The sequence below is a fragment of the Stegodyphus dumicola genome, chromosome 3, assembly GCF_044657685.1.
Source record: "Stegodyphus dumicola isolate Sdum_Otavi_A_Nest chromosome 3, ASM4465768v1".
Taxonomy (NCBI): Eukaryota; Metazoa; Arthropoda; class Arachnida; order Araneae; family Eresidae; genus Stegodyphus; species Stegodyphus dumicola.
The window spans coordinates 208,909,259-208,934,750 of record NC_140770.1 but is presented as its reverse complement, the minus strand read 5'-3'; the positions used below and the strand labels follow the sequence as shown (position 1 = coordinate 208,934,750).

The 25,492-nt window shown below is 31.8% G+C and overlaps 2 protein-coding genes across 3 annotated transcripts in view; one reads left to right on the top strand and one right to left on the bottom strand.

The window, feature by feature from the left end:
- Positions 1 to 479: 479 nt before the first annotated feature.
- Positions 480 to 18,855, bottom strand: LOC118200874 (uncharacterized). Its single transcript, XM_035372863.2, has 7 exons — positions 18,720 to 18,855; positions 9,943 to 10,051; positions 9,668 to 9,753; positions 6,148 to 6,264; positions 5,894 to 6,014; positions 801 to 870; positions 480 to 712 (listed from the first exon to the last, which is right to left on the bottom strand). Exons 2-7 carry the CDS (start codon positions 10,031 to 10,033, stop codon positions 658 to 660), a joined length of 540 nt encoding a protein of 179 aa, XP_035228754.1. The 5' UTR covers positions 10,034 to 10,051; positions 18,720 to 18,855; the 3' UTR covers positions 480 to 657.
- LOC118200873 (innexin shaking-B-like) overlaps positions 17,821 to 25,492 on the top strand; it is a 25,622-nt gene continuing 17,950 nt past the window's right edge. The window contains exon 1 of one of the 2 annotated variants that reach the window (XM_035372862.2): positions 17,821 to 17,960. The gene's annotated coding sequence lies outside the window, so the exon portion shown is untranslated. Of the gene's footprint in view, positions 17,961 to 19,281; positions 19,385 to 25,492 lie in introns of those variants that run through there. The other variant, XM_035372861.2, reaches the window with a different exon arrangement.

Sequence of the window (25,492 nt, the reverse complement as noted above, 5' to 3'; positions counted from 1 at the left end):
GTTGGAAAAAAAATCCCTCTAACAAATCAGCCTATTAGAGTGCTAGATATAAATGAAATATTTTGGAGCAAAGTTCCCTGGGCTGCCTACTGCTTAATGACTTATTATATAAACTGTAAGTAATATTCTTTATGCATCCAAATTCATTATTTATAATTTATTTATAGTTTGTCTTTTGCTACGTTCATGAGAGGGGAAATACCTTATTTGCTGACTTTTAAATCAAACAAACTTCAAATGTGTTTAAGTAATGCTTTATGCATACGCATTGAGATAGCTGAGAATATTATCATTTTTTAGCTCCAATATTTATTAGAATATTTGATTTTGACAGATCTAACTAATGGTTGCATTAGTTGCAACAACATTTTGGCTTTTTTATACTTTTAAATAGGTTGCCTGTGTGTTAGTTAAAAATAAAACATTAATCCAACTGGGTTAAAAGAAGTTGAAACAAATTTAATATTAAATTAGCTAAATAAATTACAGATTGAATAAACAATAAGAACATATTAATTGTAATATTAATAATTTTTAGGTATGAATTTAAAAGAGCTTCTTAAATTATTTTAAAGAGCAAAGTAAATGATTCAGTAGATTATGCAATATAACTTCTGTTAAAATCCATAACCTTACATTTTTCATATATCACTTTGGTTAAAAGTCTGCATCAAATAATGAAGTGTCTATACCTTCTAATTCTGACATGTACCTAAAAATAAATTTAAAAAACACAAGTAAAAAACAGCAGGGTTTTTTTTCCCCATATTTACAAAATTTAAAAATAGGATTTTTCTTACTCATCATTTTTCCCGTCATTATTTGGTTGTATCTCTGGTGGGTAACTTCTTTCTTCATTTACACTGTCATCTTACATCAAAGAGAAAAATGAAAGCATATAAAGGATTTAGACTATTAAATATTACATTAAATGTTTTAAAATAGTAAATATTTTAAAAGACTAATTTAATAGTAAATATTTTAAAGAACTAAGAAGTGACGTGAATTTACTGCCATTTATAGGTATTACATATGGAAATATTGAAAAATGGGAATTCTTTAATTGACCATAACTATAATACTAAACTTGAAATAAACTTTTAAATATGAGAAGACAGATTCCATCTTAGGTAAGTCAAGATTTGAAACAACATGCTCATCTAAGTTTAAAAAAAAAATATGCCTTTAGATAAGACATATTTTTAAAGAAGGCATAAGTCATTCTTGTTTAAAAATAGTAATCTCTTGTTTCATAACCATAAATATATTTTTAACGAAATAAATCACCATGACCTCCACATAAATTAGTAAATTTATTCAGAAGTTGATTGGGTAGAAAAGTGTATAATTAATTAAATAACCAAGTATGCTTTTTGTAGGTTTCCCATTTGAGCCTAAAATCTGGTTTTGATATCGAACTTCATGTGGTTAAAATGTATAAATTCAAGTTTAAATGTGATGAAAATTATTGCAGTTTAGAATAATGTGGTTAATGTTTAATTGCACATCAATCCATTAATGATAAAAAATGTTTCTCAACAGATAATTTGCATTTGTTTATTATTTACTTATTTGTGGTGATGTATATGATTATTGCAAAGAAAATAAATGAAGATTTTCATTTTTGACAAGTTTCTTGCAAACTGAACCATATATAACCAAACTGAATTGCTAAGATATTACATACGTGCTTAGCATTGCATCTACAATCGTGTGCAAAATTTAAGGAACTTTTACACATTATGTCAAATTTCTGAAAAAGTGAAGAACAATTTTAATGATATTTGGTATGAAAATATGCATTTATAATAAAGAAAGGGAAATGTTTATGTAGTGATGATTATCTGTAAACCTCATAGTGCAGGGATTTTCAAAATTCATGTTGTCATATCGAACTAAAAATGAGCCTAATATTGGGTATGGTCCGCTCTCACAGCCATGCAAGATCACGCAGCATGACTGTATACTGGACAGGAGGCAGTTGAGGAGACCTGTTGAGGAGATCCCACCCCTGCAGCAAACCAGCTTTTAATGATTGTCAAAGGGGAATAGCGAGATGACATTGCCCTCTTAAGAGTGTTTCAGACATGTTGTATAGGGTTAAGGTCAGGAGATCTGGCTAGCCAACCCATGCGGCGAGTATCCTCTTTTTCCAGATAATTGCCAACCAGCTGAGCTCTATGTGGACAAGCGTTGTAGTCCATTAATAGGAACTCAGGAGCAACTACATCTCTGAAAAGTCAAACACATAGGGCCCTGCGACCTCCTCTCTATAATACCTCATAGCAGCCTTTGTGAAACATATGCAGGGCTGTGCAGCTATTCTATTGATATATAATGCCTGCTCAAACCATTACCCCTTCACCACCGGAATTGTCTTTTTCCCTGATGCGGAAGAGATGGTGTTGTGTTCCAAGCTCTTTCCAGATAAAGGTACGTAGAAAATCAATGTCCAGGCTGCATCTCGATTCATCTGTAAAAAGTACGGTGCTGCACTGAAGTCAAGTCCAAGGCGCATGTTGGCTGCACCATGCTAAACGCGCTTCCTTGTGTGCTGCAGTGAGCGGGACGCAAATAATGGGTCTTCTGGCACACATATCTATTTCATAAAGCTTTTGGGCAAGTGTAGACCTTGAAATTCGGGTTCCAGTGGCAGCATACAGCTCACGTGAGAGTCTTCTGTGCTGTGTGCGGCTGAAAGTGTCCAACTGCGACTGAAAGTGTCCAAATAACGATGCTCATTCGTTGTTCTGGATCTTAGTTGACTTTTCCAGGTCCTCTCGATATGGATCCAGTGTCTTAAAACTGTTTCCACAAATTGCAGACGACACTGAGTGTTACATTGAGCTTTTCTGTAGCGGATTGCTCTTGTGATTGCCCTGCCTCCAGTTTACCGACAATTCTCCTTCTCATTCCGCCATCTATATATTCTTGGCTACTCATTTTACTCAATACATTATAAAATTTATTTAGCGAGTGTCGTAAAGGAGTGCGAACACACAAATGGCCGAGAATACCTTGGGTGCTTATCTTTTCTTCCGATCCACAATCACAGCCTCCCAGACGCGCACTTATGCGCTTATACATTCGACTCTGAGTATTTGCATAATTTTGCGGGGGGGGCATAATTAGTGCTTTTAGTTCAATACGTTTCATAAAAATAGGTAAATTTGCAAATTCTCTTAATTTTGCACACGAGTGTATTTTACAACTATTTACAATTTCATGATTGTAGTCTATGCAAATATATTTTTTTAGTCAGCCACAATTATAAATTGTTCGATTCTAACATGATAAAAATTGCAATATCTAAAATTTAATTTCTATTCATAGCTTAAATTTAGATGGAGCTTCTAACGAGATTAATTCCAATATTTTAATTTATTTAACCGTTTGTCATTAATTTTAATTCTTTTTTCATTCTTAAACTTATTGCTTTACTTTTTATATAATTTATTATTCATTTTTATTATTTTAACCATTTAATTTTATTTATCTTTCCTGATGCATTTACACATGATTCTGGATCTGATTTTAGAAATTAGCTTCTATCAAAAAATTACGTTTATTAATATCATTTTGTTCTGTCAAAAAATTATGTTTATTAATATCATTTTGTTATCTTCTGTCAAAAAATTACGTTTATTATCATTTTGTTAGCTTCTGTCAAGAAATTACGTTTATTAATATCATTTTGTTAGCTTCTGTCAAAAAATTACGTTTATTAATATCACTTTGTTAAAACCAGTATTGTAAATGAAGTTTTGGAGAAAATATTGTGAAGGGAGACACATATAACAATTTATTAAATTAAATTAAAGCTAAACCGATAAACATGAACTAGAATGTTGAAATTTCATTAAATTTATACAAATTGAGTAAAGTTAGTGAAATATATCACAGTAATCTGGACTGAATTGTAAAAGTAATATGTAGAAAAAGACATAAAAATAAAAACTACAATAATAAATACAATAAGGAAGGAGCTGTATTATCTCTGTCAAATTCAAACTTTTTCAATTCTTCTCCTTTTTCAAGAAGGGGAAGAATTTAACAGTGATAGTTACCTCTTTTTCTGGCATAATCAGTTATGTTTCTGTCACTTTCAGTTAGCCGAGACATCGAAATTAATTATTTTAAATTATTTTTACCTCAGAAAATAAGAAACGCCATCTCGATGTAACCAATATGCCAAAACAAAAGTAAATAAAAACTAACATTCGAACTAAAATTCATTGAAACAAATATTTATAAAATATGAAAAAAAAGTTTTAACTGCCAAAAAAAGAAATTCTACACATGAAAAACTGTAAACAATAGCAAAAATATAGAATATTATACAATCTGGAATTTAATTAAATTAAACTTTCATCTAATGTACCGAAATTCGTGTTAAAACAAAATAAAAAAGAGTTCAGCGCATTAAGCCAGTAGGAATTTACTTACTTCAAGCTTTAAAAAAAAAAAAAAAAAAAAGAAGGCCACATTTTTTTTTTTTTTTTTGCGTGAAAAAGGCGTCATAGGAATGTACTGGGCTACTGTTGACATTTGAAAGGAGGGGAAAAAAAGAAAAAAAAAAAAAAAAAAAAAAAAAAAACTTACGCCTATTCCACGCACATGTGATGGTCATTTTTAAATTAATTTTAACTTAAATTTTGTTCGACCCAAAGCGCCGTGGCTTTGATAGAAATTACTTATATGACAGACAAGAAAATTTATACATTCCAGCTATTTTGTGCAAGTGACTTACATTTTAGTTTTATGTTATTTTAATTTACCCTAAGTAGGGTAGATTATAGTTTAGTTTACTGTTACTTGCTCGTTTATATGTATTTTTAAAGACAAAATTTGTCATTAACAATTCAAAGACAATAACTCGTATTATAGTTTTAAAGCAATGGTGTTCAAACTGTCAACTCAAGGATCCCTCAGAACTAAAAGGTACTTTTCGGGGAACCCAATCTCACGATTAGAAAATAGATCACAAAATTAACTTAAAGTACATCAATAAGTTACAGGTACTTTATGTACAGATAATTAACGAAAAGCATTGCATTTTTTAGTTAAATATTTTAACATAAAGTTACTGTAATTTACTCCTTTATACATTAACATGTGCTCTGGGTGTCACCTACTCTTGCGTTATATTTGACGGGGTTCTGCTTGCAGTTTTTTTACACAAACTATTTAGCTTTGTTAATGGCAGTAGCATTCCAAATCCTGTATTTAATTTATTTGCATAATTTTTGCTTTCACATACGTTGAGAAAGATTTTTCACTTAAATATGTTGTTCCGAACGGCATTAAAATTGTTTATAGCTGTTTAAGACCCTTCTAGTTATTCTTCATGAAACTTCAACCAAAAATTTAGGGGCTACTCTTGCATAAATTTGGATTTTAATGCCGAGTTTTGCTGATATGCCGAAAGTTCTTTCCTGATCGTAGTACTCGAATGGAATTTTTATCCAATTATACTTAGTTTTTGATGGGAAATAATTTTTTTATAGCTTTCTTCAATTGAAAAGGTGTTCCTTTGTACCATTTTTAAGACTGTCGTCTAAATTCAGTTAATTTTCCATTAACAAACTGTTTAGCATTGCTGGCATTGCATGTCATTCTCTTTGACATATGAAGATCACATATTAAGTTTTCAAACTAATCCATAACTAAATGGATCTTTATATTTTTTAGTTAATAAACACTTGTCAACTAGTGTGAGTGCTTTATAATTTTCTTTTCGAATTTCTATTTTGACTCCTGGGAATCAGTGGAACACAGTTTGAAGACCACTGCTTTAAGGTAACACTGAGGGGTAAGGGTTGGGTGTAAGTACTTAATCAGTTAAAAATAACCACTTAGTTGTTATAGCATACACAAAGTACTTTGTCTTTACCATTTAAACCATGAGTATCCATTTCAGATTGTTGTAAAGAACATCGAAATTCCTTCATAAACTGAGCAGCATCAGAAAAAAACTGTTCTCTAATAGACTTCAAGTGAACTTTCAATTCTTCCTAAGGAGTTAAAAACATCTATTATTCGCTCTGGTATATTTTCGTTTGTTGCTAGATTCTGTTTTTTGTTAGTTCAGTAACTACTGTTAACAATTTTTAGAATCTGGAAGGGAACATGAAATACATTAATTACTTCGGTTCTTTTCAAAATTTCATTCTCTGATTTGAGTTCCTTTATTCTTTCTCCGAGAATTTCCTTTCTTATTGTTAAGGATTTCAATGATACTTCACGGTAGCTTAGCTTTTTCGCCTAGAAATAAAATTGTTCATATATTTAATGTTGTACAATTTCTAAAGCACAAATAAATCTTATTTTTTCAAAACTATGTATAATAATCTGATACGCAAATTTAATATGTTGAATTGTTTTTCATTAGATCTAGATGTTTTAATTTTCAAGTAAATAATTAAAGTTTAGCCGATAATTATAAATAACTTCTAATCTCTTTTATGTGCATGAAAGATGGATCTTTAAACTTTTATAATATTGTGAGAGATTTATACATTTACTCGGATGGCACAAAATAAATAAATAAATAAATAAAATAAAAAATTTAAAAAAGTTAATTTAAAGAATCTGAAAGTTTTCAGGTATTACTCTCAAAGGAGCTTTTTCTAACGCTTTGTGTGTTACCTTTATTTAATAAGTATCGGGTTCTTCGCACTTAAACCATAAAATTCAATTCAACAGTAATATTACAAAATAATTTTAAAAAGCATAACTTTAGAATTTCCGATACACAGTCTCGCGCCCTGGCAATTTTTTTTTTTTTTTCTGTACAGTGTTGCCATTGCTGGCTTTGAAATCGTTGAATTTCTTAATCACAATCTCACAAATGCTTTAAAAATATGAAATAGATAATAAAACAAATTTCAAATTTGGGCTTCCAGATGTCCATAATCGGGTGGAGATGTAGGTTATTCAAAATTTGATGGCTCTAGGTACATTTGTTTTATCACAATGCGAGAAATATACATACATTTATACAGATTCTTCATTATTTAAATTCTTTGAATATAATACAGGGCGATAATATTTGGTGGCAACAATTTGAAAAGTGATTCAAACTTTTGAAGTTTTCGACGCAAAATGCCATAACGAAATTATTAGCCCTTCTGGGCTGACGCCGCTTGGGCTAAAATGAAAGAAAAATCTGAAAGGATTTAGATTTTAACGTTGCATTAGAGGTTTTGTTAAGATTTTTTATGCCCTCGCGGAGTTCGCAGTTTACCAAGCTGCTCTTAGTTTCACTCCTGCTAAAACAACTTTTATTTCTGCCTTTTTAATTTTATTATTAAACATCATTTTCTTCGCAACACCGCCACATAAAATTTAAAATAAAAATAACAAGAACTTTAAGACCGCCATATTTTTAGAATTCTCAATAGAGCGTTAAGAGCTGCCATACAGTTTTTATTTATTTATTTATTTATTTTTTGTCAGTCTTTTTTTAGTTTATCCTGTCAAATTTTCTTGACATACGCAAGGTGATACATAGCATTCTTGTTTGGTCTTCCTTTAATTTTTTTTTTTTTTTTTTTCTTGAAATCACTTTTACAGTTACACCACATAAAATTCATCAGCAAAATCAGAGCAATTTTAGAACAGCATACATTTAGAATTCTCGATCCAGTGTTGAGTGTTGCCACTAATTTTTTCAGTGTTTTTCAGTTCATCATAATCAATGTTCAATTTCTTAGTAAGATGACTTGCACAATTCTTTTTTTGTCTGCTTATTATTAACTTTTTGTCCTTTTAACTTAATTACTAAACACCATTTTCTTCGCACATACACTACATAAAATTTAACAGCAGCATCACAAAATATTTAAAAACAACATAGCTTTAGACTTCGCGATGCAGTAAAGTGTTGGTATAGTAAATGTATGGCAATACATTTTTTATACACGCTGCATTATTTCTTTAAAAAAAGAATGGCAATAATATTTGGTAGCAGCATTCTTTTATTTGTGTTGCTATGCAATTTGTTTTTATATTCGCTACATTATTCCTTTAAAAATAAAGAATGACTATAATATTTGGTAACACCATCCTTTTATTTGTGCTGTCATAAATTGTTTTACATTCGTCATATTATTTCTTTAAAAATAATATATGGCGATAACATTTGATGGCAGTATCCTTCTATTAGAAAAAGTAAAACGAACACAAAAGTGGGGATCAAAATTAATAGCATAGCACCTCTTAGTGCTTAAAAAAAAAAGAAGAAGAAGAAAGATTTCAAATTTTAATGATCACCTAAAAGGATTTCTCAAGGTTTTTTAAACTCTCACTGAGGTCAAAGTTCAGTCTACTGTTGCACTCATTCCTGCTAACCCAACCTATTTGCTTTTGTCTTTTTAGCTTTATTATTAAGCATAATTTTTTTCGCACTTATGCCATATGCAATTCAACAGAAAAATTGCAAATATTTGAAAAGCAACATATGTTTGAAAAGCAACGTAAGCAACATGAATAACAACATATGAGAAAAGTTATATGGACTCAGAGCTGGAAAACAGAAGGTTGCAGAACTACTGAAATGTCATTTTAGTCAAAAGTTCAGTAACGGAGAGCGTTCTCCTAACAAATATTAGAAGAATAATCTCTTGATCGTTAAAAAAATAAATTAGCATTGATCTAGATGCTAATTTGAAAAGATCTGATTTGGGATTTGCTAATTCTTGTCCCCTCTCAAAAAAGATAGGGGGGGGGGAAAATGTTTTTTTTTTTTTTTTTTTTTTTTTTTTTTTTTTTTTTTTTTTTTTTTTTCTAGATATCATTGGAAAATACAGGAGTTTTCACCGATTGACACTTTTCTGAGAAAGGTATTCTATCATTTTAGATACGTTCTGTAAGGTCTACAATTCTCCATTCAGCTTTTCGGCTTTCTTTCTGCTGAAATATAAGGTGTTTTTGAACCAGTAGGGCATACACCATTCGCATGTCCAATTTCATAAGGCGTGCAGAATTCTAGGCATAAATTCTGCACACACGGTTTAGATTTAGATCATTGCTGATCTTCTCTCACTATCAGTTTATAGGTCACTATCAGTTATACAAAGTTATTACCTTTACTACATTTCAGTCTATTCTGGATACGCAAAATGTTCCGAAACAGCTCTTGTTTTCAACAGTTTCAGGGCTCTTTCAAATGGCTTTCTGACATTTGAAATTTTAACTGCTTATTATAAAGCATGGTCTCCATATTCCCATTTGATCTTTCGAAAAGTTTCATTTGCATTTTCTTTAAGTTCCACATAAAACTTTATTGCACAAAGTTTTTCAAAACTGTAATACTAAAATGTTTTAATACAACGTCTTAAGGCGTGCTTATGGTACAAAGTAAAAACTAATTTCAGTACATCAAAAGAAATGTTTCGCCTTTTCACATGTTCTGTTTCCATTCTTGCCACAGTGCGAGCAGTTTCATTACTTTTTTACACTACATCTCATAGAAAAATGAGTTGCCTTTCTTTGTAACGTAATGCTGAGCATGAACTATCATATCAAAAGTTAATTATTTTTAATAATCTACCCTACGGCCATTAATGATCATAAGAATTTTGAAACTAAAGATTTTAATAATCAGAGAAAAGGAAAAAAGTTTTGTTCGTTATAATTCTGTTATTACAGCATAGTTTTTAATTACCATTTCTGATGAATTCTGTCGAATCGAACTGCAAATTTTTTCCACTTCTTTTATTTCTTTTTCAGAATCTGCTATCTTCTTTTTAACTGTAATTTATAAAATTATTAACACAAGTTTAAATCAATGATATGAATAAATAACACTGTATGCATAGAATCTGATTCGCTTGTAAGAAATTGAAGATATTGCATTCAGTAATACTAAACTGGAAAATAGGATTTTTTTATCTTAAATTTAGACAAGCCAAGATGATACACAGACGGAAAAATTCTTACGATTAGCTAAATGTTGATGTTGTGCCTCAGATTCTTGCTCTGTTAACTGGATAGTGTTGAACAAGTCATCCAACGACTCAGTCATTTTCATAAAATTTTTATTATCTGTCTGTTTCATTTTTTAAAAGAGAAAAGAAAAGAAAAGAAAAGAAATATATATAAGTATTTTTTTTTACAACTAACTGGTATTAAAAAAGTTTAAACAAATTATTATAAAAATTCATTTATGTACTATATATTTCAACATAAGTTAAATTCTTAAATAAGGTATATGTGAATGATAATTTGAAATGAAAAAGCTTACTCGTTTTGATAAGCTACTAAGGTAAATAATAATAAATTTTTACTAGAAATTTTATATATAGAAATTTAGATAACTTGCAGTATGCAGAATTCATTTTCATTTTTTTTTAATCAACAGGGGTACACACGAGTACAACTTCCTAATTTCTTTTTGAGAAAAATCGAAATTTCTGTGAAGGCGCGCTAAAGCTATTGATTAGGGTATGTTCCGGTACACACATTACGTATCACCCATCCATGTTGTAATCGAAAAAAATTGAAAGGAAAATCCATAAATGCTCGCATAAAGAGTTTAACTTTCTTTTAAGAATTATTTTAAAATGGGATATACTACTCTGGAAGTCTTAAGTACAGTGAAATATATGAGAGTCAATTAGCTCATACAATTTATTGATTTATTCCTCTGTTTTGTTTATCTTCAATTCATCATCTTTATAATAAAATATATTTTTATTATATATTATTTATTATCGTTAACGGCGTGTATTTATTTAAAGGAAAAAATTTATTTTTTAAAATTAATTACAGTATTTTCATACAATGATCATGGCGTTATGTTAGATTATTGATTTTCAAATTTCATGTACTAATTTTTATAATAATATGCGGCCTTAACAAGCACTGAATTTTACGTTCGTATAAAACTGAAGGATTTGATTCATATTATAAACGCAGAAAGATTCATTTCCTTCACAGCTGGGATAGTTTAATAATAGTATTTCTCTTTTATAAATAGTACTAATTTTTTAATTTTGTAAAAATCACATAAAGGTAAGTTTTTTTTTTTAAGCATCAGGTATAAAAAGGAGCAACATATATTCTTGTTTAGTTAGTAAAGGTTTACATACTGTGATTCAAATAAATCGTCAGATAATTGCTAATGATATCTAATGCTTGATATTTCATAATTTTCTCAAAAAGAAGTGAAACAGGAAGTTATGCATAAATACGTTTTAATATTTATAATTACTGTGTGAGAATGAATTTATAGTCTGAAAAATATATTAACAGATGACATATTCAAATATGCATTTCAAAAACAGAATGGCATAAACATATTAGTGATTTTTATTATATTTTATGAATCATCATTTATATTAAAATATTAATTTAAAAATTTTATAAACTTCAGTAATGAAAAATTATTACATTTGATGTTCAAAACGTAGAAAACTTTACAAAGTGTATATATAAAACTATATACTATATTGATATTGAAAGCTATTGTAAGCCATTTTCTTCCACCTTCCTTTTTTTTGTTTAAAAATATGTCCTTCCATACCGCGTGCCTTCGTGGCGTAACTGAAATCACGAAAGTAATTGGAGCTAACAGTATGGATATCCAAAGCTCAAATCCTGGTAAAGATACTAAGCCGGAGAAAAACACAGTTTTACGTATCCTGTTTCGACAGACCTAATGACTCATGTCCGAAACAGAATGTGGATGAAGGTAATTCATCACTACCAGGATTTAACGATTCGGTCTCCGCTTTTCCAGTCGCCCTTTAAGTTTTGGGAGGATGTAAAATATTTTCGCCATCTTTACCATGGGCATTGGTGGTGCAACAAATCACGTCCGGATCGGAATCATCGGAATCAGAAGGTCTAGAGTTTGAATCTCAGAAAGAGAACAGCATTTTTCATGTCTTTTGCTTCGACAAACTTAATTACTGTACAATATGTTTAAAAAATATTGTTTATGTTAAAAATGTTTATTGCAAAATAAATCCATGTTGTGTAGCGAAATTAAGTGGTTTAATTAATTAATGGTTTATCCCGCGACGAAGCATCTGTGTTTTAAAAAATATACTTAGTTTGATGTCTTAAGCAACGCACTGAAGGTCTTGTTTTTCCAAGTGCAGATTCTCAATTTTGTGGATTAGCCGCGTGCATCGTCTTTTAAAATGTTGTTCGACTTGAAGGCATATGAAATATAATATATTTCAGATATTTGAATTTTTATATTTTGAGCCCCCAAACAACTCAATACCAGAAGATTTTGATGTCAACGTTTAACGTTTCATCGATGTCGATTTTATCACCAGACACAATCTGGAAGGAAACGCAGGGTGGCGTCCAGATGAGTTTACCTTCCAATTCCTGAGACAAATCTTTTCGGATGATGGCCTCTGTATCTATAGTCATAAGGAACTCCGTTAATATGTACATATAAAGAGTCCATTACTGCCGCCATTCATTGCGGAAATCTGAAGCGCTTTACAATGGGGTAAGGCAAGGTCTGACGTGCAAAACTCGTGCTAATCTTTCAATGCTTGTGTGGGCCGAAAAGGACGAAAGAGAAGCAGCTGAGGGAAACTGCAATGTTATAATGTACGATCGCCTTTTAAACGCATTGCCTCTGGGATCTCTGCCATTGATATGCTAATGGCAACTACTACATCCTCGTTGTTACTCATTGCTTCTCAAAGACTCAGGTGTTAGAAACACTTGTTAGCAGGCACCCGGGTAAAACCACATCCTGTGTCGAACTCGTACGAAAATGGCATATATTTTCTAAAATAACGTGATGAAGTCCATAGGTGAGATGAAATCTCACCTATGGCAAGTGCGATGATTGAGTCTTGATATATAGGGTGCGGCAGCGTTCATAGTAGAATATTAAAAGCACACCATAAGGCAGTAACTGTAATTTATTTATTACCTCTTATGTCAATTAATAGTTAAAGGTATGCCATTTACTAATGTGTAAGTCATTGTCCATTGCGTGGATTACTTTTTGAATATGATGCCTTCTCTGCACAATACACTCATCTAGGCGGCGTTGGAAGCTTGCCATAAGTCGGCGTAACGTATTCCCTGGAACATTGCCGACGGCAGTTCGGATGCGATCCTTCAACTCAGGAATGGTGGCACAACGTGTTCGGAAAACTTCTTGCTTCAGGTACCCCCAAAGTCGGCACATAAAAGATCAGGTGAGCGAGGTGGCCAGGAAATGTCACCAAAACGGGAAATTACCCTACCTGGAAATGTCTGTCGCAATGGTCCGTCCATCTGGAACTTTCCCATGACGTCCCAAGTTGAAATTTTGCCAATAACAAAGTAGTTATTCTTGAAATAACTTTCAACAGCAAAGGCACAATGCTGTGCACTCCACCGATCCATATCAATGTCACACTCAAAATGGCAGCTCATTAGTACACGAATGCGGCACGAGCACATCATTGTACTACATCGTGCAGTACGGCATTGTACTACATCGTGCAGTACGGCATTGTACTACATCGTGCAGTACGTCATTGTACTACATCGTGCAGTACGTCATTGTACTACGCAAGTCAAATTACGCTATGAACGCTGCGTTATAAGCGTTAGATACTTCCCCTAAGAATGTCCGTGGTATAAATGCATGCTTCTCAAAGTGGCTTGAAGCGTATCCTATATCAGATCAAGAGGCTGTCACAGTAGCAGAGGTAATGAAAGAGCATTGGGTTTCCAGGTCTGGAGTGCTTTTTCAGTTACGTTTCGACCAAGAAAGGAATTTTATCTCGGCTGTAATTAAAAACCCTGTAGAGTACTCAGCACAGACAAATCCCACTGCTGACACCAAAATTGTTGCGTTCCTATAGATTCCTAATGGGCTGAATGCACACAGAACCTTGAAAACTTCATAAAATTTATTTTGCCCAAAGAAAACACTTTACAATTCTTGAACTTTCCAAAAGTGCTCGTACTGCTCTTCTCATCAGGGCAAAGCGCAATCAGTAGTTACCACTTCAAGCTACTAATATCGTGAATGCAAAATACATCCAAAGAGCGAAGCTCGAAGGGAGATCTTTCAATACTCTGAAGTCAGCTCTGAACTAAAAACTGATGCTCTCCGGTCTTATATAGTTTTCCTTGGCTACCGAGAAATCTCTAGTACCTTCCATTTTTCGAAATTACTAGAAGATATATAAAGTTACATATAAGGACAGGGTACGGTTACAATTACATATAGGGATAAATTACAGTTATTCTATTACAGTATCAATTACAGTCACACAGGGATCAGACCAAAATGTCGCCAAATGTTCACGAAGTTTGGCGACTTTCCGAGTTCACTTTCTAAGTTCCAGGTTCACAAAGTTTGGCGATTTCTTGCTAATTTTGGCGATAAAAAGTAGTCGTCTAAACCATCGCTTGCTTGGCGATATCTCGCAAATTTAGCGAGATAGCCATTTACCTCAGTGTTAAATAGATTCGCCAATGCAATATTACTTTACCGGAAGAGCTTCGCTTTTCTTGAAGCCGTTCATGTTACATTATATAAAATCCTTAAGATCTGCTTTAGTCAGTTGAGATAAGCTATGTTCTTTTAAGGAACGTAAAAAACTAGCGACTTTGGGAAGAAGCTGAATAATTTTAAAACAGTGATTTTTAAGCAGAGCCGACGCCTAATTTGGCGCAACCAGTGCAATTGCACAAAGCGGCAGAATTTAGGGGCGGTTAATGTTTGAAATTTAGGAAGGCATTAAGCGGTAGAATTCAGGAAACGCAGAGATTGCACTTGTCGTCAAAATGCCTGGCACTGGCCGCATAATGGCATCCAGTTGATCAATCTGAAACGAATTTGGCTTAGAGCATAGGCTGAATGATGTATCATTGGTGTGGGAAGAAATGTTGGCGACTCATTAAGCAACCCTATATTTTGGTTTATTTTAGTTTATTACAGTAAAGCACGTTTGTGCTATTTGCCTAAGGGAAGGGATACCTTCGTGGAGGACTTTCTACATGAAACTGGCTCGTATACAGCTTACACGCGGGGAAAACCACGAAAACGCCCATGCAGCCAGCGCGTTCACCTGGATTCGATCCCAGGGCGGAACTACACTCAAGAGCCAAAACATTATGACCAGCCCTACATTTTGCGATGAAAGCGCCTGGATGACGTGGAAGACACGTGATCAGGGGGAAGTGGTATTTAACTGCTGCTGGAGAGTTTAAGCAAGCATTCTTTCTTTTACTTCTGAGTGTGATGGCAAAGGCTGCAGATCTAAGCGATTTTGATAGAGGGCAGATTGTAATGGCTCGAAGGCTCGGAACAAGTATTTCCGAAACTGCACGACTCGTGGGTTGTTCGCGATCTAAAGTTGTTAGTACGTATGAAAAGTGGATGAATGACGGTGAAACCAGCAGTAGACGACATGGTGTTGGACGTCCACACGCTATCAAAGAAAACGGTCGTCGGAGACTGTCTCGCATGGTGAAGCAAAACCGGAGACAGACAGTGGCTCAGTTGACAGCCGAATACAATGCAGGGCCAAGTAGAAAAGTATCGGAGCACACTGTTCAGCGGACACTGTTGGATATGGGGCTACGCAGCAAACGTCCCACTCGTGTGCCTTTGCTGACCAAGCGTCATCGCCAACTGCGCCTGCGCTGGGCCCGGGAACATCGCGACTGGTCCATGGATCAGTGGGAGAGAGTTGTCTGGTCAGATGAATCACGGTTTGTCATTCATCACACCGATGGTCGTGTCAGGATACGCCGTCTTCCAGGCGAACAGTTGCTCCCTCAATGAACAGTAGGTCATACACAGGCCGGTGGTGGCGGTATTATGCTCTGGGGGACGTTCTCTTGGGCGTCTCTGGGACCCGTGGTTGCAGTAGAGCAGACCATGAATGCTACAGGGTATCTGAACATCATTGCGGACCAGTTGCACCCTTACATGGCCTCTGTTTTTCCAGCTGGAAATGATGGAATGTTCTAACAGGACAACGCTCCGTGTCACAAGGCTACAATTGTGTTGGAGTGGTTCCAGGCACATGATGCTGATTTCCAGTTAATGTCCTGGCCGCCTAACTCACCGGATCTCAATCCGATAGAACACGTTTGGGATGTCATGGGACGGCAGCTCAGAGGTCAAAGACCACCAATTCGCAATATCTTGGATTTGCGTGACCGTTGCTACAACATCTGGTACAATCTGTCTCCGGCCATCTATCAAGGACTTGTGGCATCCATGCCAAGGCGAGTTGAAGCTGTGTTGCACGCCAAAGGTGGCCCAACTCGTTATTGACAGGTGGTCATAATGTTTTGGCTCTTGAGTGTATACCAGTGTTCAGTGCTCAGCCGCTGGTGTGCCTTAAGCAACCCTACATAAGCTTATTTGTCAAGTTGATGGCTATTGAGTGATGCTAACAATTACAATATTGTGGAAATTTGCTTAATCTTTATTTAATGTTCATGCTGATTGCATTTTCTTATTTGTCTAGTGTATGTATCATTTAATGTTAGATTAATTTGTCATTAAATGTTACATTTAATATTTGTTAACATATGTTATAATTATTTTGGCTTAATTTGTTAATGTTATAGTTCAATAATTTAAACTTTTTTTTTTTTTCATTTAGTTAACGTATGTTGGCGTTTCTGTTTTCTTACTGAGCATTCAATAAACAGAATTAAGGAACTGTACAATCCTTCAGCGTTACGTGCTATATTCGTCCATATTACTGTTTGTATTATTACGCTATTATTGACGAAAGATTAATAAAATACCAATTAACAATAAAAAAATTTGCATTATTTTATCAGCTGAAACATGCTCATAAAAGCAGTTTTTTAAATTTATACTAAATCATATATCAATTATCATTTTTTGAAGAATGCTTAAATCTTCTTCTTTTACGAGTATATTTATGTATGTATATTAAACATAATCTATTTAAACGCGTTTTACATGCATACTTCCGTAAACAAATTTTTAAGTATTTTTAGCATGAAAAACAATCTTTCTGAACACACATAATAATTGGTAATATTATTAAAATTTTCAAAAGTTTATATATATTAATGAATATATATCTTTATTGTTAACCTTTAAAGTTTCTATTAGATAAATTATTTTGCTCTTGTTGCAATTCTCTTTCCCGAAATTGATATTCAGTATAACCAGTATTACAATCTCACAAATCAAAATTATATTACAACAGAATGAATGCCATGTATTTCACTTAAATAACCTGATAAGTTGCAAATATATGAGTTTTTATATTAAATTCAGTTTTTCAGTGGCAAAATTATAAACCAAAGAAATTGTTTGTTATAATTACGGAGATTGCACCCCCCAAAATTAAATTCTACGTAATGCATTAGGAGTTGAACGTGATAGTGACATTTTGAAAGTAAGCAAATTTGCACCAGTAAATTTGCATAATGAAATCTCTTTTCGTTGCTTTCCAGCTATTCTATCAATATATTAAGAATAACTTTATTGATCTTAAAAATTATCTGCATTTCTCTTGGTTTTATTTAATTTATAGAAAATTCAAAAATAATTCTTATAATTTCTAGAGTTACAATGAACTGAAGTTTTTGAATTAGAAAAACAAATATTTTAAATTAAAAAAAACAAATTCTAATGAAATATATCATTGCAAAGAGGAATAATTAATCTGAGCACTTAAACATTTGAAGCATTATTACTGCAGGTCTTTCAGTTCTTTGAAAAACTTAATAGTCTTTTTTATATGCTTTAGCAGTTACGCACCATTATGTTGCTACCTTTACGTTAGAAGATCACCAAATTATTTGTCTATTTTTTTTTTCTTTTTTTAAATAGGAATGCAGTCGCTAAGTTAAGGGTCTGAAGTTACGTAACTTCATGAAAACGTTCCACCTCTCATAACCCGAGCGGGGCGCCACAGTCGCAGACGGAACAAATTATTATACAAGAGAGCGTTATCTGTTGTATAGCGGTTATTATTTTGAAGGTAATATGTATTGCTGTGTATGACTAAGTTATTTACGGTATTGATTTTTTTGAATGTTCAAGTGTATTTCCGCTCAGTGTATCTAAATTTTATAAAATTTAATTATAATCCAAAATTATGATGTAATTTTAAAACTCTTTTAACGAAACTGACGTGTTATAATAATACATTTTTATGTTGTTGACTTTTATAGTGGAATAAGGTTGCATAATACAACAGTGACGTGATATATGAAAATAAATTTATATTCTGGTTTGTGAATTATTAGTTCATTTTTTATTTGCTAATGAAATTTCATAAATAATCAACAGCATTGATTTGAGGTTCGTTTTAGAATTATAAGTAGCATGTGTGGCGTAATAATAATCTATTTTTTATTTGTGTTCATATTATTGTGAAAAGTAGAGTAATAATGTAGAAAGAAGTAACAGTTAAGTATTTAATAGAAGTATAGCCAATGCATGAAAAAAAAATGCTGATAAATTAAAAACTTTAAGAAGTAGTATTTTTTCATTTCTGTTTTTGATTAAAAACCGTAATTTTTTTAGTGCTTTTGAAACTCCGATAGATATATTTAAATATTTTTTATAAATTAGTTGAAATATGCAGTATTACGTTTTGCAACCCATAAATTCCATTAAACAATATACTTCATAACTAAAGCTATAGGTGATAGGAGGTTAAATCGAAACAGATTTGTTATTATGTCAGTTACTGACAATGATAACTTTAAGAACAGATTGTTTGTTTTTCTCTTACCTTATGCTTTTCAAAATTTGGTATAATTCTTGATGATTTTAAAAGCTGCGGAAGTGTTGCATTTTAGAAATATTTAGATAATTCTAAGAAACTATAAAATGTAGTTAACGGTCGAAAACCTATGTATTATTAAAAAGTACTAGATTTTAAGTATGTCGAAAATCTAACTGTTTCAAACTGATATCGTTTGGGAAATTTGGGCCGGAAACATAAATTCAAAGTGGCATTTTTACTGCAAACATATTAAATATATAAATTGAAAAATTAATTCACCTTCAAATATTCTTAATCTAAAAATGATTAAAATTTTCAGTTTTAATTATTTGATTGTACTTGCTAACTTATTTAAAGAATAAATATGAAAGGTGGTGACTAAAATAATGCAGTTATATTGTGGAAACTTTTATTTAAAAATGGGATATTTAATTTTTATTTAGTATTTTATTAATTCTTTTACTTGAATAATTTATAAATCAAGAATGATTATAATATATATATATATACATACATATATATTAAGTTAAGAGTTGGTTATCTATTTTCAAAGGAAGTCTTGTAGAAACGATTGTTTTGCGATGATGGCAACCTTGCGTATTTGTAGTGTAGTCTCAATAACTATAATTGTTAAAAAGCATCCTGTACTAAAAAGGTATTCTCTAAACAAGGTATTTTTATTTCTTAAATTTAATTGAGACTCATTTTGTGTATGTGACAGAAGCTGTATTTGTATCTTAAGTAAAATAGATGTTGAGATAGTTGCATTTTTAGTAGTTGGATTCTGTTTTCTTTTAAAAACAATTTGTTGCTTTTCGTAAAGTTCTTTCGTTACCGTGTTAATAGTTGAATAATAAACAGGACGCCTGTCACCATTCTTTTTTGAATATTCAGCGTCTTTTTTAAGGTTAAAAACTTCGTTTTAAAATATGTAAGATTTAATGCTTAAGATTTTCTTATTCATTTTTGTGTATTTCTGAACCGGTGTTCTGGAACATTATACATCTGAAATATTTAGGAATTTAGTTTACCAAAGACAGTTTTACTGTAAGTGTTTTTGATTACATACAGTAGCTTAAATATAGTTTTTCGGGAATGAGATCGTAAGTATGTAAAAATATTTTTAAAATTATGTATGGCATTCCATATATTTTCACAAAATTAAGCTTCCTTTTCAGATGATGGATAAAATTCTGTAGGCTTAAAATTTTCCATTTTCAAGTATAATGAAAATACATGCTTTTAATACTTTTGGTAAAAATTTACTAATTTATTTTAAATTATATTGAAATCAAAATATGCTGTATCTCACATTTGTTTTCGGACATTTGTGTTCTTCAGTTTTATTTACAAATAACGATTACCAAATTTTAGAAAAATGACTTTGGTTTTTTTTTCGCATGTATTATTTATCATCTAGTTTAAAGCCTGCTTTTTTTATTAGCCTGCTGTTAGTTATTTACCAAAATGCTTTTGGGAAAAACTTAATTAATTCAAAAAAATTCCGAAAATGAACTCGCTTGCATATTCGGACACTTTAAATAAACAGTTTATATTTAATAAAAGCATGAAAATAACGGGACATTCAATATTTCGTTGAATATCTTTTAGTTAAAATAATTTTCTTCATGTTCCTTGGCATGGATTTAACTAATTTTTTCGTGTAAGAATGTTCTATTTGTTTAGCGTAAGAATTGCTTTTAGTAGAACTTTCGAAGCAATATTGTGTTTTCTTATAATTTTCTTCAATTCATTCCTTGCATGTTTGATAGGATTTAAGTTCGAAGAATATTCAGAAGTTTTGGTAATTTTGGGACATTTTTATAATAATCATGAGGCAATATTTAAGCTTGTATGTTCAAGGTAGTTAGTTATCTTGGAATTTTTGCATTCCAAATTTTCTTGCAGATGTTTTTCTGGTTTTCATTTAAAATATTTATATATTTAAACTAATCCATATCATTTTCGATAAAAATTAAATTTCTTTTTCTGAAGGCAGCGAAACTTCGCCAAACCTCTACCGCTGTGCGAAACGGTAGGCCGTGTGTTTCTCGAATTCAATTAATTCGACTGTTGCCGTGTAAGGATTATGTTAATTTTATTAACAGTTAAATTTTAAGTTCCTTTCCTGTCAGATTCTTGGCTTCAACTTTCTACTTCGGCCAGAACATAGTTTTGGAATCTTGCTGAATATTTAATGAGGAGGAGCGGTATTTAAACCACGAAGTTACAGAGTCAGAGAGAATCAGAGTTTCTGATTTACGCGCGTCTGCCCTTTTACAGTAACAGCCGTATATTAATTCATCTATCGAACTCAAATATATTAAACGTTGACTTTTCTGCGAACATAACAGTGTTCCAATGTAACAAAACTTTTCTTACTGTAGATTTTGAGAATGCCAAGAGTATTTTCCTTATTTTCTTGTTGACAAAGAATTTCATTCATGCTGATCGCCCATTGTATCCATTGCCCTAAATAACTGAGTTAACTTTAATTGTAAACTGTTCTTATAAATCTGCTGAATGCTTCACAGTATTAATTTTTGGGCTGCTGTTTGATTTTTCCATAGAATAAATAAATATGCACTTCCTTGGTTTTAGCTTTGAAATGTTTAACATCAGAGGTAGTTGAATGCTTTACGTTAAAGATTTCGAATACTCTTACCATCTTTAAAAAAGATGTTTTGATAAACTTTTATTGCAAGGAATATTTTGTTGATATTTATTTCACCATAAGCAAGGCTTAAAATGCAGAAAAATAATATATTGGGAAAAAAATTGAAATCTGTGTTTCAGTATTTAGGAGATCTTTGCAAATGAATTTCAAAAATACAAGTGTCCGAAAACAAATGCGAGCCACTGAATACTCTTTATTTAAAAATTTTGCCGTTTGTTGGATGTATTTACGGGAGGAGTATCAGAATTATAAATGTAATTAATTTTTTTGTAAATATTCTATAGGAAATATTTACGAAAAATGTTTAAACCAAAATTTACGAAATGCACTACTTTTCGTGAGTCGTTTGCAGCTCTGGTATGTAGAATACATAAATAAGAAACGGATACAATTTTATTTGTTATTTCATGAAGAAATATAATCTTTCTCATAGTAAGAACTCGTAGGGAATACCAACATTTATTTATTTGTGAGAATTATGTTGTTAGTTTCTAACCAAAAATTAAAATTTTTTCTAAATTATAAATGATTGGATTATATGAATTGTAGTGTCATTAGATTTATTTTGGATCAAAAAACAAGATAATTCGAAGCAGGAAAAAAAAATTCGAATTCCGGGTCTCTCGACTGCTAGCCTGACGTACTTCCGGTTACACCTCGAATGCATCTGGTTAGGAAGGAGGAAAGAATTCCGTACATTCTCTTCCCCCACTTACTGGGCAGCAGGCAACTCAGTCGGAAAATCCAGAGGGTGACAAATTATTCCTTTGATTGTACATGTAGAGCGATTTTGAAATGTTTGGAGCAGCAAAGAGGAATTTGAAGTTTTGGACTAGGAATAAATTATCCGTCGTCGGAATCCGAACTCTGGACTCTCGGATTGCTAGTCAAGCGTGCTTCCAATTATACCACGAAGGCGCGTGGTAAGGAAGGAAAAAAATTCTTTACAGAATATTGCAGAGTTCATGAGGAAGTTCATTCATATCACTGATGGAAGGGAGTTTTCTTAGAAGACTTTGTAAAGGAAATGCCTAGTATTCACGTTATACATGGAGGAAATCACGAAGAGCTCTCAAAAAGCATATTATTTTCCGGATTTGAAAATGGGTCAAGTATTTAGCGATCTTAACCACAGTGTCACCCGAGAGGGTATTGTGGTACTGTGGTGTATAAATAACATTTTAGTTTTACAAGTGTATTTATATAAGTGAATGTTTGATTCATTAATTATATAATCACATCAAATCATTATTACCTCTCTAAAAAGTAATTCATTCGAAGAATATTTCAATGAATGTCGTTTACAGAGAAATTGAAGGGAAGGACATTTGTTAAGAACAATGCGGATGAAGGTGAATTTAGTATGTTCTTAACGATCGGAGATAGCATAGCTCATTCAATGACAAAAATAACTTTGTGTAAAGAGACAGATAATAGCAACCACCTTAATTTTTTTTAAGGAAGTGTTATATTCTTTATTTATTTGTAAGAAAAACATTTATATGTACGGAATTTTTTCGACAATGAAAGTCATGAGAGTGAAGTATTAATCGCAAATAAAATTATGATACTTGTTGAAAATCAGAAGTAAGAAGGCATTAAGCGTTCTTCTATCATCCCAGCCTTCCTTTCACCATTGCTCTAAGATCATTCCTTTTCAAAACTTGAAAGATACATATATTTATTTATTTAGATTATTTTCAAACATGTTTTAGAAAATAACAAAATATATACAAAATGTCGATAAACACCAAAACTTAAATAAAAGTTGTTTTTTATGTTCATAAAATAAAACTAAATACTTAACAGCTAAAAAAAAAGCCAACCTAATTCTTCCCCCCCCCTTCGAAACTGAAATTGCCTCCAGAGAAAATTTCCCGCTCCCTGGTTTAGAATCCCTATTGTAGTGTTTGATTATGCTTTTTCAGTACCACAAGAAACAAAATGCATACAACTATCTTAAATTTACCTAATCAACTTGAAAAAAGAGTTTCACATCATTGCAAAGTTATGAAAACTCGGAACTGCAGTCTGTTCATTAGAGCAAAAATAATAGGTTTAATATTTTGAATAAAATTAATTTTTTTTTCTGTTTGATTTGTGAATTTGACCGTTTATATTTATAAATCTATCATCATACCTACTTAGATTACAGATAGATACATATCTGTCATTAATATTTCAAAAAAGATTTGTATTCGAGAAAGAGTATTTATGCTTTTACATGTAACCATTTGTATTACAGTATAAAACGCTTCTGTGTGTTATTTTTATATAAGTTCCTGATTAAAAATTTAATTTCTTTAAAATTATATACTGGTAATTCTCAGAGTTTTTTAACTATAAATTTTTCTTCTAAAACTGCTTTTGTTGAATAGAGGTCATTATTTTCATTCAGATTTAAACCAGGTTTTAGTTAATCAGGCAGAGCCCAGAAATGTTTAACAATCTCTTACATAACCTCTTTTAGAATTTCTTGCGAGATTACCAAGCTCCTTGATGAAACTGAATGGGCCGAAATAAAAGTTTTCATAAGCCTTCCCCTTTTTAAAAGAATGCCTAGCTTTTTAAAATCTTGTACCTTAATTAAAGTCGTATTTCCTTTTTCTTCTCAACCTTTAAAGGTATTAAGAGGAACACTAGTAGGTGTTTATTTTCGAAGGTTTTTCTAAAGTAATTTTGAAGATATCTTTCCCTCATGTTGTCAAGGGAACTGTTAATTTCATAGGATGGATGCTCATGTAATATTTTTTTTTTTTAAAGTTTGGAAGTCCTCAAAGCAATAATAAAGAACATAAAATAAAAAAAATAGTGCTGAAGTTTAGTTTTACATACTTTAAATGGAAGTGTATTTATACAGTCAATTAATTTGGCACTTTTGATGTAATTCATTAAGAAAATAACTTTTCTATGATTATGTTGCGCGGTTATTTTAAAGTGGCTATATATAAAAAATGTAGCAGCATTTTTCGTGGGAAATTATGGAAAATTTCAGCCAGCCATTCACAAACAAGGAATACATAGGAAATGTCAGACGTTCAGTGGCAGTTATTTGTCTACCTTCAAAGGAGCTGTCGGCTGCAGAGTGGATACAATCCCAGTATTCTCTATTTAAAATATATAATGTTGTTTGCATTTCTTCTTCCATCTTGTTTATGGGATTGGTCTTTTAATTTCAGCTGGTTTTCAAGTGCAAAATGAGGAAGAAATCGCGGGGAATTAGCGAGTAAGGAGGTAAAGGCCAACTACATGCTATTTGATACTAGAAACTGCAACAAACAAGTTGCGGTATTTAAAGTGAGGGCCGGTGTCTGTGATGAAGGCATCAAGTTTCTATTTCATAATATTTACATCACTATGAAAAGAATTAATATAATCTGTTGAAGTCATTCATATCAACTTAAGTTTCAGTAGAAAAATTCTAGGGTTTTACAGCTCCGGAAAGAAATTTCGGATTCTGATCTTTGTTAAAGCTGTTTTAAAATTTTTGTTACGATGCAACTTGTAGTAGTCGATGAGAAGATGTGACATATATTTACCAGTGAATAAATACTCTTTGTATTCAGTTTTGTCTAATAAATTTATTGGTCTGGTAAAAGTTACATATAAGGGGCAATTAAAACGATATTTCAGAAAGGGCGTCAAACTAATGATATTTAAAGTAACTCGGAAAGCATTATCAACATATCAGATGAAAACAATTAAAAACGTAAAGTACATACATTATGTTGTTCTTCCCATGTACACAGCTACTTGTTTTCGCTTAAAAATCCCGATAATTACACGAATTTGGAATTGCGCACGTTAAACATTATATATATTATATGATACTTTACTGTTTTTATTTCTTTAGGCATCATAAGCCGTTTGCAATAACCTTCCAAAATAACTTTATGTATCTTAGCCTTGAGTCAGAAGTTATCTTTTTCAACCATATGACCATTTTAGGCACGTTATCTATTGACAGATTTTGGCTTCATACGTTGTTGTTTACAGCATTCCCCCCTTCCCAAATTACATTGTAGTGTAAAAAGTTTTGTATAATCTGGCTAACGAATGAAATTTTGAAGGTCTTAACTCAACTGAAACACATCAAATGAAT